The following is a 15,978-nucleotide window of genomic DNA, read 5'->3' as shown; positions in this document are numbered from 1 at the left end:
CCACTACAAAGCCTTGAACCCAGCAGCCAATGGCCTGGCATCTACCCTCTGCCCCTGGTGCGTCATCGGAGCACACACAGATTGGATTAACTTCCTTTACTACGCTGAGATGAAGTTCCAGAACCTGACCACAGACGGACTACAAAAGATCAGAGAAGAACTACACGCCAACTCCAGGTTAACGCGGCAAAAAACAACCGTGCTTGAAATTCTCACTGCCATGAATGGAGGCATTTGTGTCATGCTTGGTACTGACCAATGTTGCACATATGTCCCTGATAACACCCGAGATGGGAAAGACTTAGATCTGATCCTACAAAAGATGCAAAAAGTTGTCCAACAGAATGCCTGATGGGGAACAGGGCCTTCAAGGACAGAGCAAAGAGGCCTTGTTTGAATGTTATCTGAAGCCTAGGCGAGCTAATGACACACACACACACACACACACACACACACACACACTCACACTCGACACCCACTATGTTGGCCTACAAATGCAAAGTATACAAATGTGTGATGTGAAATATGATGATTGACTTATGATGAGATGAAATAATGCTCAGTAATGATCTCTGTTCCGAAAATCCATGTGATGAAGCTCAGAGTGATGATTTTGAGGTTATCCATTGAAATTGATAATTGACGAATTAAGAAAGATGATTTGTGATTTTGATGGTGATTTTGAATTATCCATTGAAACGGATAAAAGGAGGGACTGATGGAGATAATTTCCAAACACTGTTAATGACTTAAGAATATAATAATCAAGTGCTTTGTATTAATATATTCCTTGTATGAATCATGTGCTTATGAAAGCAGGAACATGGCTTTTCTGCGTGTGTGTAACTAAGATTATTAGGTGCCACTTAGTCTGCATATGTACAAGAGCATGTTTAGACCAGAAGTGATAAGAAGGGTCGAACTGTGCTTCTTCCGACCTTGCAAAACTTCCATCCTTGCCTCGGACGTGAGAAATCCACCACGTGATTATCCCTGCTGAACGCTCAACTTCTGTCTATATAAACCTTGTGCGATGTGTTTATCATTGCTTCACTTTCAGCCTTGTGCTGGGAGTGAGCCCGATTGCAATTGTTGTTTGTCTAATAAATATGCTTATATGCAGCTCCGGAGTCCTGAGGTAACTAGGGTGAATTTTCACCTATCACCGACAGCCCGCTGTTCCGAAATTGTGAGCACAGCAACGGGAACCACTATAGCCCACATGCACATCCCAATGAATCACACAATCATAAACATATAAATGCATTTATTTCACAAGCATGAACTTTAATTCAGAATATTATTATACACGCATGGCTTTTGCATCGCGATGATACAAAAATAAGTTTATGATTGCCAACGCATGCATGCTTTGTCAGTGCTTGACAAGATATGCCTGATGTCCTGCGACAATCTGCTGGTGATATCCTTCGCATGAGTGGTACCCCATATTCAAAACCAGAGTAGGCTAAGTTAACAAATATTGCCTAGGAAAAGTTATATGCGTGATAGCCCGGTGAGCGTCTCTGCTGCGCTGCGCAAACTAAATGCTGTGTGTGTTTTGTGCCACTTAAAATATTTCAAAATTTTGCCAGGGGGACTATTTTTCGGAATATTGAGATTTCGGAATATCGGGCTTTCGGAACAATGGGCCGTCCCCGCCGGGATTGGCCTTGTTGTCTCTCCCCCCTGCTCAGCCCCTAGGCCCACCCAAGACTTGTGGCGAGAATGGGATCTCACTACACCTTTTTGTTTCAATCAGAAGACCGGAGACTGGATGTAGAAATCTGGAGGTGTATTATTGTAATCAATAAGCTACAATAAGGAGATGGTCCATGGATTAGCTCGATCTCATTGTATGAACGTTTTGCATGCTATTTTAAAGCCTGTACTTCGTGGGGTGTGTTCTATCTGGCTGTTTGCCAAAACCAATCAGAATTAAGTATTGCCTCTCATCTAACTCCCTGTGTGTGTGTGTGTGTGTGTGTGTGTGTGTGTCTGGATCTCCTGAGACTCCCTGACATCATCTGAGACCCCCTCCTTACCGGGGGTTTCTTGGAATGTGTGTTGTGACTTTATTGCTGACTTGCTAACATCAGTGAATCATGTCTAAATGACTGCTTCTCGCCTAGTCTGCCCTTCCTAAAGTGAGACTTTCATACTGATGAGTTAATCCACGTTCATTTTAACATAAAAAATATCCCACATAATCCCCCATAGGTGTCTATTTGACACACAAAATATTTTATGTTATCATAGAAAGTACACACTATCAATACACTGAACAGCAATAATAACACATCTTATTGTCTATGCAGCAAAAGCCAATAGTTAACCTTATTTTAAACATCCTGTGTATTTGAGCCATCAATATACCTGTGAGCATACTAAGTTCCATTACATTCCAATATAACACATTATTGTCTCTCCAGATTAACAAACATTCAACAAGTATAAAAGACCATCGGGTCAGTCCCGAATGGTTAAGGCACACAACATGGTATTACAATATAAAAGATACAACATATGAAAGCATATAAAAAGAAAAAACATAGATTCTCTGACAATGTATACGAACACCTCAATTAATACTCATAAAAAGGCATATTGCTGTCTGTATCCCTTATCCCACAGGCAAAATTTAAATATATTTCCCAAAACACTTTGACATCATGAAAATCGTTATAGCAATAACATACAATCATCCCCAGGCAGTGTTTCCCGGAGAGGTCTTCATACATATAACGACAACTACTCTAATAATACCAAACCCCCCTATGTATAAAACATGTGATCCCATTACATAGAACTACAGTAAACTAACCACCATCCCATCAGTATATGAATTGTCCAGTGTATGTATTCAGTGTATATCATTGTATATCATGCAGCTACCGGTGTGGCAAAGTCTTCAGCTCCTTTGAGCCTGCCCGAGTGAGTCAGAGGTTGCGTCTGTGGCGAACCACACGGCCACCCTGCTGGCGAGGCAGGCTAACACTTGACTCTGGCATGTTATTTGTTTTTTTATCCAGGACTTATGTGGTCTGGTCACCCAGTTCCCAAATGTCACCGTTGGAGTCAGGTTCGCCTCCTGACCCATCTTGTCCTTCGCTGCACAATACCTGTAACATTTCAAAGCCTTATCTTTTCCATATGACATTGTTAAACCAACTTTACTATTGTCCTTGTCAATTTAAATGAACCTAGAGGTTATTGCTCAAACTGCAAGGAATTTAAAACAGGGAAGACCACAACACACCACTGCTATGACCATGTTATGTGTTTCATCAGTTCCCTTCCCCCACTGATAAGAAACATCCATTAACTGCAGCATTTCCATGACCTTAACAGCCTCTCGCCCAGGTCGAGCTGCTGCAAAAGAATGTTCCCCATTCTAACCCTGATAGCCTAAATTGTGGTAGTCCCACCACCTTGTGTTCCTGAAATTCTGCAAAAAGTTAGTACAATATTACACTAAACCCTTGACTTCTCACCACCATTGGCTGGAAGCTCTTTTTGTTTAAAACCTTCACCTATTCCTCAATCCATCATATGAACCCATCCATTTCTCCAATACCTTTTCATATCTATGTAGTACATGACTACCTATACAATTACACCTTCCATTGTAAAATATTACCCAAAAGTTGTATCCCTACTCCTTTTCTCTGATTATAGATGCTACAAACATTTTATCCCAAACCTCCCATAAATAGGGTGACCATAACCCTATATTCAAATGTTCTCGTATACCCCCCTTGCGCACTTAAAATCTAAGTGTGCACAAATCAACAGGGCTAATAACATGTATGAAATTACTATGTGGCCATCATAGCACATTCATATTTTATCATGCCCACAGTTCATCCCCTTTTTTTATCCAATGGTCTTATCCAATAAACTAGTTTCATCACATATTCACAGTATATTTATTAGTAAAAAGTTTGGCTGCAAAGTAATTGCTGAATCCTGTGTGGTAGACAACCATGGCCCACATGGCTTATCACATATATAAAGGCTGACCCACCTTAGTCACATAATAATAACAAAAATGGCTTACATTGGTGTTCACAACCTGTATACTACTTCAACCCTACTCACACCAAGATATATCACTAGTAAACTAATACCTCACAGGGCATGGCATTTCTTCCTCATGCCCATCACCCAATGAAGGTACAATTACCCGTAGTATACCTTCCTTTAATGCCACTTCTGTTCCTCAACTAAAACCACGTAGATATTACAGCCAAGCCTGTAAGAGACACTTAAAACCACATATTTACATATATACTTTCAAGGTATTAACACAAAACCAACACAATTCCTCACGCAAACCTTTAAATATAAGCCATTGAACTCCATACCAAGACTGGCCTGCTTATCAGAATCAGGTTTTATTGGCCAAGTAAGTTTGCACAAACAAGGAATTTGACTTGGTAAAGTGGCTCTCAATGTGCTTACACAAAATATACATTACAACACAACACAAAACAAACAGTGCAATGGTCTAAGAAGTTTAAGAAATATATACAAGTGGAGAGTGCAAGAAGTGCAGGGATAAATATATATGCTATATATGCTACAGTGGGTTAGCTGTTCAGTAGTGAGACAGCTAGGGGGAAGAAACTGTTTTTGTGTCTGGAGGTTTTGGCGAACAGTGATCTGTAGCGCCTACCAGAGGGGAGGAGTTTAAAAAGATTGTGTCCAGGGTGTGAGGGGTCTGCAGTGATTTTTCCTGCCCGTTTCCTGACTCTGGAGGTGTACAGGTCTTGGATGGTGGGTTCTGAGTCTCACCGACGCCTGCGCAGAGGATCCCCTTCTCTCTGTCACTCTCCACCCAACTGTATAACTAGGAATGCTGATAAGAGAAACTTTTTCTCTATCTCTCTATTTTCTCTGTATCTCTCTCCGTTTCAATATGTCTATATTTCAAACTATAAATGCATATCTGGTTAAATCTGTTTTTAGTGTTGGTGTTGAGCATCATTTAATCTTTTAAACCCTCATTAATCTATATATGACATATTATGGCTATACTCACTATGGATTGGACATGGATATGGACTATCAATATGGATTATTTACCCTAAAACTCTGTACTTTTTGGTGTAACAAGAGTCTGAAGGACCATAGTGTTACCTGCAGTTTAGTTCTCTATCAGCTTGGTTTGATTACATTTTGTGGTGTGGGAAGTGCTTGGAGAACCATGGTGAGGCGTGGTGTCTGATTAGTCAAAGAAAGTCCATCCGAGGTACACTCAATTTGAATTCCCATACGGCACAATGCATAGTGCCCTAACAAATTAATAAGAGTATGATTTTAAATCAATATTGGCATCCTTACTTTCTTCCCACTCACTTCAATTGACACTGGAGCTATAGAATTCCCCAGGCCCCTTTAATACTGCACACCCCCGTACGGGGAAACTAGACCCCCGGTTTCACCCATCCGTGGCTGAGCATTTCTTTGTCCTACCACATCCTGCCTCTAGGTGCACATCCTTGAGAAATGTCCTTGTTGAGTGTGTGGTCATGTCGGAGGCCTATTAATCTGCCACCTCCCTTCACCCCCTCTCTCTCTGCCTTTTCCTCTGAGGGCTGCTGCCACTGTTGAGATGGCTGTGTCCAGTTCAATTGCCCATAGGCTGGGGGTGAGGTGCCATAAAACTGTTGGGGAGGGGATTCCTGTGTTCCATTTGAACAGACACTGGTACAAGCATAAGATCCAGTCCCAGACCCGGTGCACATTATCACATTGCACATTTATTCCTTTCACATAGTCCAGTTAGGTTTGAATTCAGATCTTAGGCATAAATCCAAGCAAGATATTTTCTTTCCATCTCACTCTCCAGACGAGTTATGAAGTTTGGAGCACTTTCTCGCAAAATGAGTAGTCTAGATCAGCCCAGCCACAACTGAATGTCCCCAAAGTTGATAGTGTGTGCTGACCTTTCTTTCTTTCTTTCCTTCAGAACTTCTTTTTTACTCAGCACTGTTATAAAGCATTGTTCTGCTATTTCTGATTCTTCCCCCTCTTCTGAGTCACTGTCTTCTCTGTCCTTACTCCATTCTTGAATTTTTCTAACTTTGCTCTCAACACTTTCCCTAATGGACTTTGTGCTGTCTTTTTCACTGCTCTTTTAAACCTTAATGGGAGCACTGGTGTTAACATATCTGGCTGTGGACGTTTGTCCTCTTCCTCATTATCAGAGTCACTCAGAAGTTCTGTTTCCAGATCCCCATATATTACTCATCCCTTTATTTTAAGTCATACTGTTCTCTTGTCTTGCTTTCCACCACGTGTTCCCTTTTCTGGACCGTTTCTGACAATCAGACATCTCCTGTCAAAGAACAATCTCCTCAATCCAAACCAGTCTGGATTCAAAAGCGGTCACTCCACCGAAACAGCCCTGTTGTCTGTAACGGAGGCCTTAAAAACAGCTAGAGCTTTCTGACAATCAGACATCTCCTGTCAAAGAACAATCTCCTCGATCCATGGTTTTTCCTATCACTGTTATGCCGATGATACTCAACTGTTTCTGTCTTTCCCACCTGAGGACACCACGGTCTCGGCGCGGATCTCGGGCTGTCTTGCTGATATATCCACATCGATGAAAAATCACCACCTTTAGCTGAACCTGGCCAAAACGGAGCTGATGGTCTTCCCAGCCAAACAGGTCATCCACCACAACATCAATATCAATATTGACTCTTTATCTCTTGTTCCATCCAAAACAGCAAGAAACCTGGGGGTCATTATTGATGACCAACTGACCTTCACGGCCCACATCGCCTCTGTCTCCAGGTCGTGCCGCTTTGCGCTATACAACATCCGCAAAATCAGGCCGTACCTAACCCAGTATGCCACCCAGCTGCTGGTGCAAACCTTGGTGAGTTCCCGCCTTGACTACTGCAACGCCCTTCTAACGGGCCTGCCGGCTTGCGTGGTGAAACCACTACGGATGATCCAGAACGCGCCGGCGCGTCTGGTGTTCAACCAACCGAAAAGGGCACACTTCACCCCGCTACTCATTGAGCTCCACTGGCTGCCGGTAGCTGCTCGCATTAAGTTCAAGTCACTTATGCTTGCCTACAGAGTGCCTGCTGGTTCTGCTCCCACCTACCTAAATGCTCTTGTAAGGGCAAATGTTACACCCAGGACGCTGCGCTCGTCTAGTGAGCGTCGTTTGGCACTGCCGTCTGTGCAAGCACGGCAATCCAGACTATTCTCATTTGTAGTTCCACGTTGGTGGAACGAACTGCCTAGTACTACCAGAGCAGGGGCGTCCCTCTCTACCTTCAAGAAGCTTTTGAAGACCCAACTCTTCAGAGAGCACCTCCCTTCCTAACTGGCACCTTGACTAGCGCTTAACTTGCACTTCAGCAGTACTGCATTCCTGCACTTCTTTTTCCTTTCTAGGTCGTTTTTCAAATTTTTATGTAAAGTAGTATTTATTGTTACACCATGTTTTTTATTGCTCCTAGCTTGACTGTTCTCTCCCTTGTACGTCGCTTTGGACAAAAGTGTCTGCTAAATGACTAAATGTAAATGTAAATCTCCACACCTCATGCTGCATTTTCCTCAAACTTCTTAATTGCCTTGTCATTATATCAAACATCTTATGTCCTAATCCTACTTGTCCTGACTTTAATCAGTGAAGCCTGCCCTCTTATTGCTGGTGTTAGATGATTATTTAATTCACTTTACCTTGTCTCTCTCTCACCCCAAAACATTTCTATGTCTTCTCTCCTTCTTCCTGCATGACATTCCTATCCTTGGGCCCCTTGTGCCTTTCCATCGTCTAATTCTGTCAATACTATGTCAACCCCCATTACCTTGTCTACAGACCTCTCTCTCTCCTCTATTTCCTGCCTTCTCTTTGTCTCTCGTTTCTGACAAACCCTCTTCTAGTCATCTCTTAATAAATAACCATAATTCTTTTCACCTTCCTGTGTCTCTTCTGCCAAACATACTGGTGGGGATGGAGTCCCCTCTGACCTTACCCCCTCTCTAGTGTTTATAATTTCAACATGCTTCTAAATGGCATCCTCAGCAGACGGTTCTGCGGATTGCTTTCTCAGTGTTGGCACCCTGACCTTAGAAACATCTGCTGGTGATATCTCAATACTTCGCTCTTCTTCTAACTGATCCATCCTATGAGCCATCAGTTTAACTCCAGAATTCCTCAATTCACCTTCCCTTTGCTTACTGGTATCAGTGACCTGTTCCAAAATGTGCCTCTTCTCCCCAGCTTTCTCTTTTGCTAACTTCATAAATGCCTTCAAAGTCTGCACCTCTTGTTTTCTTTTAATTCCCCTCTTTTCACTGGTTCTTTATGCTTATAACCATGTATTTTACCCTCCATCTGCATGAATAACTTGGGGTCCCATGACTTATGTTTAGGCCACGGGCTTGAATCAAATTTGTGTCCTTTTTGCAATTATGCAGTATCAAATTTGCTTCTGACGACTACAATTCATTTCATTCAATTCAATACTATCTCCTTTAAAGGCATAGTTTGTTCCATATGTACCAAAGGTATTTCTGAATCCAAATAATATCACAACAATATATATAATCTGACTATTCTTCTCACCTCCTTTCCTTCTAAATACGAACGTGTGTGTGTGAGAACGCACAAAGCCTACACCTCTGGTCCTCTGTTCCCCCTGAACTAACAGCCCCCACCCTGTGCGTTTCTAGGTCTCCCTCTGTCTCTGTCTGTCTAGTATAGACAAGTTTGTTATCAACCAAGTTTTCTTAACAATCAATCACAATGGTTTGTTTAAAAAAGTCAAAGTTGCTGTTAGCGATATCACGTCTTATAATCAAACTACAATACTTCGGGCTATGTTAGTCACGATGTCACTCAGTACTTTTGCGCATACAACTCGCTCACACATACACAACACAATCTCGTATTTCCACTTTTCCCAGATCAAATTCCTATATAATCACACAACTTCCCTGCTAATTTAAAAACAATTTCAAGACACAATGTCCATACAACTCTTTCTATTCCAATAATCCAATTCCTACTTTATATCTAACTTATATGTGCTTCACACTAAAACTGATTCTCATCTGTTTTGTCTGAAAACACGTCTATTCTTGTCACTTATTCAACTAAACCATTTGAAACTTTTTCAATCTCCTAACTAACTTTAACACACAAGAACAGCGCTAATCAAGTAACTCACAACTTCACAGCCTATGTGATAAAACAACGTTTTGCTCGTATTTTTCTTTGCCAGTTCACAATTTATCCCAAAAATAACTTTTCACGTCAGTTTTTCACACAATATGGGAAAGTTGAAGAATCAACATGAATGTATTGATTTGTATGTGTCTTGCATATGACTGAGATTTCTCATTCATTCATTTATCCGTCATCCACACCAAACTAGAAGCATTTAGATAACAAGAGATCTCAAAATGAAAAACCTCTTATTATTCACTGGACTTTTTATCAGGATTGTAAACAATCCTTCAGTGAATTTATTAATGCTCCTTATTGATCACTGCAATTATCAGGCACTTTATTATTCACGGCCTGCAGCGATCTCACAGAATTTTCAGTCACTCACACTTTCTCACTCATGCACCTTGTATGTTCTCCACCTCTCAACTATTGAATGTAATTAACCTCTTTCAGTTTAAGTGTTTCACAGATCAAATATCACAATACTTCACAGAGCTTATATTTCCTGAAAAATAAAACAAGTTCAGTATATCCCACATCAACCAATGATTTTGACCAACCGCTCCACTTTTCTCCAGCTGACACACCCACACAATTACTGATTACCAATATCAGCATTTGATAACAGACCAAACATTAATCACAACTCAATGAGTCATTTTCTAGGTTCTCTAATGCTTAAGAGAATCTTTTACTCAACAAACACCATAAGTGTAGACCGACTCACACTTATACACACAAAAAAACACCACAAGTGTAGACCTACTCACACTTATACTCAAAACAAAACACCACAAGTGTAAACCTACTCACACTTATACACAAAACAAAACACCACAAGTGTAGATCTACTCACACTTATACACAAAACAAACTAGCACTCACGAGGTGAACTTTCCCTCTCTGTGCCTAGACGAACAATCAGACAATTCTCAATTGGACTCCCAATTAGTTTCCGGGTGCGCTATTCCACATAAATATAAAACAAAAACCTTCCTGCGTGCATAAATAGTTCCTTAACACATGCATATATAATTTCCATGCTAAAATAATTAATACCCATGCATATATAATTCCCATGCAAAAATAAAAAAAACCTTCCCGTGCACTTTTCCCTAACACACTCCAGATCTACACATTAGTCTCTGTCGAGTTCTTGTCTGAAGGACTTTTGTCCGGCTTTTCTCGTGGCTGAGTTTTCTAATTGACCCATTCAACCAGACTGTTGAGCAAAACTCTGCTTACCAATGGCGCCTTCTGGCTGAATTGATCAATCGGTTCACTCGCACCCCGGAGCTCGGCCCTTTTTTAGTCCCTTCGTCTGGTCGGCCAATTATGTTGTGGCTTTTCACACACATCTCTCTTCATTAGAAAAGCCACTCCTCTTCCTTTTTTATCACTGTTATTATAAAATACTTCTCCATCCCATCTTCTTTTAAAACCTTCTGCCACCTCTTTTGTCCAGTTACTTTCTTGTATTAATATTATATCATTTCGTTCTGTTTCTTTGATCAATCTTTGTCATTACATTGATTGAAATTAAATCCCACACCATTAAAATAATAAATAAATAAATACAGAAATGAAAACCCTTCATTTTAAATCCCAACATTTATTTACCTCCCCAACTCTCCTTTCAGCAAATTCATTTTTCTTCCCACCCCTCCTTCTCTCTTGATCTTTCAAAACTCCTTTAATATTTAGTTGTGTTTTACCTTCCTTTGTTTCAGTTGAGTTCTCCATCACTCTCTCTTTGTCATTTTTCTATATCCTTTTTTGTCCTCTGTATCTCCATCTGCTGGGTCTCCTCCACCTGCCCCATTTCCCCCGTGTCTCCAGCCGCACACATGTCATTCAGGACACCGATGCCTGAGCTCTCTTCCATACACTGTTCTTCATCGTGAGAATCCAGCTGCTTTGCATCAGGCACCGGGTCTCCATGCGGCTGAGCACAGGGGATTTCCTCATCATCTGATAGCTCCACTAAGGAGCCATTCTCATCCTCCCCCTCCGCCTCCGCCATGCTCTCGTGCTCTTCCTCCACATTTTCCCCTCCGCTCTCCTCGTCTGAGCTAACGCATGTCTACTTGATGAAAGCACGGCGGCAGTCGGGGCATTTCGGAGGGACGCACTCCCGGGCATAAGGGCCTTGTTTCAGACATTCCCGGCAGGTGAACTCGAGGCAGCTTCTCATAACGTGCCCCGGTTGTAAGCACTGTCTGCATAGCTTCACCTGCAGGTCATGAATTACCCTACAGTACTGAGGCCGGTCAGGTGTGTCCCTTTATTTCTCGTTGTCGTATTGCCATTATCCGAAGTCGATGCCATTGTGCCGTCCGTAAAGCACCTGGTATTCCCCAGTGTGGTATGGCCGTAAGCCATGAAAGGCTGACCGAATCAACTTCATAAACCTCAACAGGCCAGCAAGAAGGCAATGCTAGCGTGTATTGAGAAAAAAGAAAACAAAGCTTACAGCACCTTAGCCTGGATGCCAGACGAATTTAGCCACGCCCACAAATTATTTGGTCGGGAAGTTCGGTCTGGTGTCGCTCCGTTGGGGAGAAATTATCTCCTCACAAAAATCTGTGAGGAGATATAGACCAATCAAATTGTCAGGGCGGGCTTTATACGATGATGGACAGATGATCAACCCTAACGTAATCAACCACGTCACCAAAGAGCTTTTGGGGTGAATTCGTTTTCAACAAACATGGCTGCCGTTGGAGAGCTGAAATGTGGAAATTCGAGTCTGTTTTAGAAGACATTGACAGCACATTAATTTTGAAAGAGGAACAGAGAAACGCGATCAAGGCATTTGTCGATCGAAAAGATGTTTTTGCCGTCCTTCCTACGGGATCCGGTAAAAGTTTAATGTATCAGCTGGCCCCATGGTCTACGTTATGGTCATACTACGTTGCTCTGATTGGTTGTAGGCCTATCCAATTGAGCGAAGAGGCCTTTTTTTTCCTAGTTCGGTTGAAACACGCCCCATAATCACAGCCCAACGGAGCGGTCTCAGACTCATATTCTGACTAGAATTATGAGTATGACATCGTCAGGCTAACAGCACCTGGTATTCCCAAGCAAATTCCCCTCCAATGAGTGTAAAGATTAGCTTTGGGTTACATTTCAGATGAGGTAGAGATTTAAAATAAGAGGGCGTAGCTTGGAGTGACCTAAGGTAAAAATGGGTGTGGTATTATATACCATGGAAGTCTTTGATTTGGGTGGGGTCAGAATGGAGAGGTCAGGTTTAATTGGCTGGATTGGTCAACCAAGCAAAACATAGATGGGAGGTGCTAATTACAGGTTTAAAGATGTTGGCGCGAATGTAATGTGGCAGATCTATTTCCGGAATACATCTCTTTGCTGTGGCTTAATGTACTACAGTAAATCCGTTGGAACAACACGTCCTTTGTCTTGACTTTCTGATTGTGAAAATAGTTTAAGACTTAGTATTGGCCACCACATCTTCCAGACAAAGTGAGAGTGTACTGATACATGACACCTTTTCTTAATTCAGCCCAAAAATGTAACTATGAAAATAATAAACAAAACATTCAGCAGACTAGTATATTTCAATAAACCAGGCCTTGTACATGACAATTTCTGTAAATAACACTGACCACCAGATGGAACCATCCGTTTTGATCATTTTCGATCGATCACAGGGTTGAGCAATATGTACTTGGCGGGGTCATGAGCCATTCCCAAGCAAATTCCCCTCCAAGTACCTAAGCGATCGTCAGCCATCCAATGGTTGAGCAGAGCTGAGCAGCAATCAGCCAATGGTTGAGCAATGCTGAGCAAAGCTCACGCTCAACAGACCAATCATTGAGCGAGGATCGGAATACGTCATCTAGCTGTGTGAGCTGTTATACAAAAATACTGGTGGCCATTGATGAACGATTGGACTGTTTTCTTTACTCTCAGGTACGTTTGGTATAATTATGTGCTAAGTAATGAATGAAACTCGATATATTTGTGGATAATTTGCCTGATATTCAAGGTTTTACATGATAATATATCTTGTTAGCGCCGTACTGACACTAATTTTCTAGCTCCGCTTGTTGACATTGAAATAGCTAACCGCTAGGGGTTGATCTCTCTGAAATGCGTTTAAAATGCGACCAGACTATTGATTTTACATTGTGGGATATTTTTTATGTTAAGATGAACATGGATTAGCTTATCAGTATGAGAGTCTCACTTTAGGAAGAGTAGACTTAACAGGAAGCAGACATAGACCATTACACAGGCACCAATTAACAATTAACAATTAACTGAGGGCCTCAGGATATCTGCACCAGATGGGGAAGGGGTCAGACGTTCTCAGAGGAGCCTTAGGCACACACAGGGGTCACAGAGGATGTCAGGGGGTCTCAGGAGATCCAGACACCCACAGACACACACATTGACACATAAGCACACACACACACAAGGGTACTCAGGGGAGTTACAGAAGAGGGAGTAGTTAATTCTGATTGGTTTTGGCAAACAGCCAGATAGGACACATCCCACAGGTTACAGGCCTTAAAATGGCATGCAAAACGTTCATACAATGAGATCGAGCTAATCCATGGACCATCTCCTTATTGTAGCTTATTGATTACAATAATAAACCTCCAGATTTCTACATTCGGTCTCGGGTCTTCTGATTGAAAGAAAAGGTGTAGTGAGATCCCATTCTCGCCACAACAACATGTTGAGACCTTGAAGAATGTACTACTACTGTGTGGACTCTGTAAAGCTTAAATATGCTTTAGATGCGTTAGAATATCAACCGCGATTAGCATGCTAAATGCATTGAAAAATGAATGAATGAGCTAGCAATCACTGGTGTTATGACCTGACGATCCCTGGAAATTCTTCAAAAACGTGATCTGACACTCTAGCTAACTTCTTAAGACCATAGAGATGGTGTTACAACAGTGTGGAGTTGAAATTCGATGTGTAAATATGCTTTAAAAGTGTAAACATGTCAACCGCGATTTGCATGTTAAAAACAGTGATGAATGAATGGGCTGTTTTTGGTTACTACTTTTACGAGGGCTGCTGGGTCTCTAAAAATGTATTTAAGCCCTCATCTGCTTTTCATTTATTCATGTTTTACTCTACCAGATGAGTCATGGAGAAGTTTAAACATCGGTGCAGCGTGTGCGACAAGACTTTCACTGAAAAGTCCAACCTGACGAGGCATCTGAAGATCCATGCTATAAGTATAAGAATGTCAGGGGAGAGATGGCCGAGAGGAAGCTCTTTAAGGAGAAGATGGAGTTCCACCCGCCCCCACCTCCTATGGCCGTCAAGGGAGCTGTGCCCAACATGCTCTCCTTCTTCACCACCCCTGCCTTCTTCTGGCGCCCGGTCGGCGTGATGAAGGCATTGATCCGCTGCCCCAACACCAACTGCCCCGCACCGCCAGAGTACTACCTGGAGAAGAGAGGGTACGGCAGCTACGCCAGGCAAGTGTACGGCTTGAACTTCCTTTACACCCTGCTGACCGAGAGGTTGATGTGCAAACACTGTCTCAAGCTGAGGGAGGAGCCAAGCCAGACGCAGGCGGACGACGAGGAGGACGGCGCCCACCGTGCCCAGCTGCAGTACACCTGGCTGGCGTACAGTCCGAAAATTCTGATGAACCTTGCCCCGGCCGTCAGAAGCATGTTCCCTGCCATAGTCTGTGGCAAGCGTGCTGTGGACAGGAGTGTCGTCACCCTGATGAGCGACCGACTCAACGCTGTGTCAATGAGCAAGGTGCAGAGGCTGCTGCAGCAGGGCCACGACGAGTGGTACGTGGAGCGTCGGGACTTGTACCAGACTCTCCTGTACGATGCCCACACGTCGGCGGCTGGATCGTCTCAGCAAGGCATCCTGTCGTTTGCCAGAGCAGCCGGCACTTACACCCTTCCCATCGCCCCGTCTCCCCTTCCGTCTGCTCGGGTCCTGAGGCGTGCGCACCTGATCCTGGAGATGGAGAAGATGCCCGTGTACAGGGACCAAATCCTCAGTACGACTGGGGAAATCTTGTGCATCGACGGCACAAGGAAGGTATGTACAGCATAAAGTACTTGTGATCATATGGAACAGACTGACTGTTGATAAACACCACGCAATGAATGTTCTGCTTTGTTTTGATAGATTCTCAAGAAGATCTACGGCGACGGCCAGGGCACCATGCAGTACGTCACCAGCGTGCTGAATGAGTGGGGTCAGTTCTTGACCACAGTGGTGGTGGCGTCCGAGTCCGAGGGCTGCTACGCACGCATGGCCAGAGGTCTGGTCGCCCGCTTTCGCCGTGCCAACGCTCCTGCTCCAAAGGTGGTGTACGCGGACAACAATTTGCAGTTGAAGAAGAGCAGTCGCGTGAGGAAGAGGAGGAAGAGGAGGAGGAGGAGGAGTCGGCTGAGCAGGGAGACGACGAGACTGCGGACGAGGGTCTCGGCATGTCTTCTGATACAGAGGAGGACCCGATAGACAGAGTCTGTGGGAAGCACGTCGTCCTCACCCAGGCAGAACAGGCGGAAGAGGAGGACAGTCCTGCCCTGCAAGACGTGCTGATGAGCCATCGACATCTGCAGTTGCCAGGTATAGAGGAAGTGGAAGCACTGGCCTTGCTCCTCCTAGAACTGGCCGACAACAGCGACCACCACCTAGTGCCGGCTGACCTCAGGCAGAAGATCGCCGCCGCCGCCAGCTCTCTCCACGACCACGACAAGACCGCCGCCCGCTTCTTCAAGCGGTACAAGTCCAGGTGGGGCTACACTTTGTTC

General features: G+C 43.3%; 1 protein-coding gene across 1 annotated transcript; it reads left to right on the top strand.

Moving 5' to 3' along the window:
• The first annotated feature begins 12,918 nt into the window (after window positions 1–12,918).
• Window positions 12,919–15,695, top strand: LOC116223198. The gene is made up of 3 exons (XM_031579077.2): window positions 12,919–13,138; window positions 14,327–15,256; window positions 15,347–15,695. Exons 2-3 carry the CDS (start codon window positions 14,447–14,449, stop codon window positions 15,680–15,682), a joined length of 1,146 nt encoding a protein of 381 aa, XP_031434937.1. The 5' UTR covers window positions 12,919–13,138; window positions 14,327–14,446; the 3' UTR covers window positions 15,683–15,695.
• The last annotated feature ends 283 nt before the right edge of the window (window positions 15,696–15,978 follow it).

The sequence above is a fragment of the Clupea harengus genome, chromosome 13 (genome assembly GCF_900700415.2).
Source record: "Clupea harengus chromosome 13, Ch_v2.0.2, whole genome shotgun sequence".
NCBI classification, from domain to species: domain Eukaryota; kingdom Metazoa; phylum Chordata; class Actinopteri; order Clupeiformes; family Clupeidae; genus Clupea; species Clupea harengus.
Note: the sequence above shows the minus strand (reverse complement) of the source record. Positions and strands in the feature narration are given on the sequence as shown.

Coding starts and splice junctions, on each gene's coding strand:
- LOC116223198 (XM_031579077.2), top strand. CDS start 14,447: ATGGCCGAGAGGAAGCTCTTTAAGGAGAAGATGGAGTTCCACCCGCCC. Junction 15,257..15,346: donor GCATCGACGGCACAAGGAAG/GTATGTACAGCA, acceptor TTGTTTTGATAG/ATTCTCAAGAAGATCTACGG.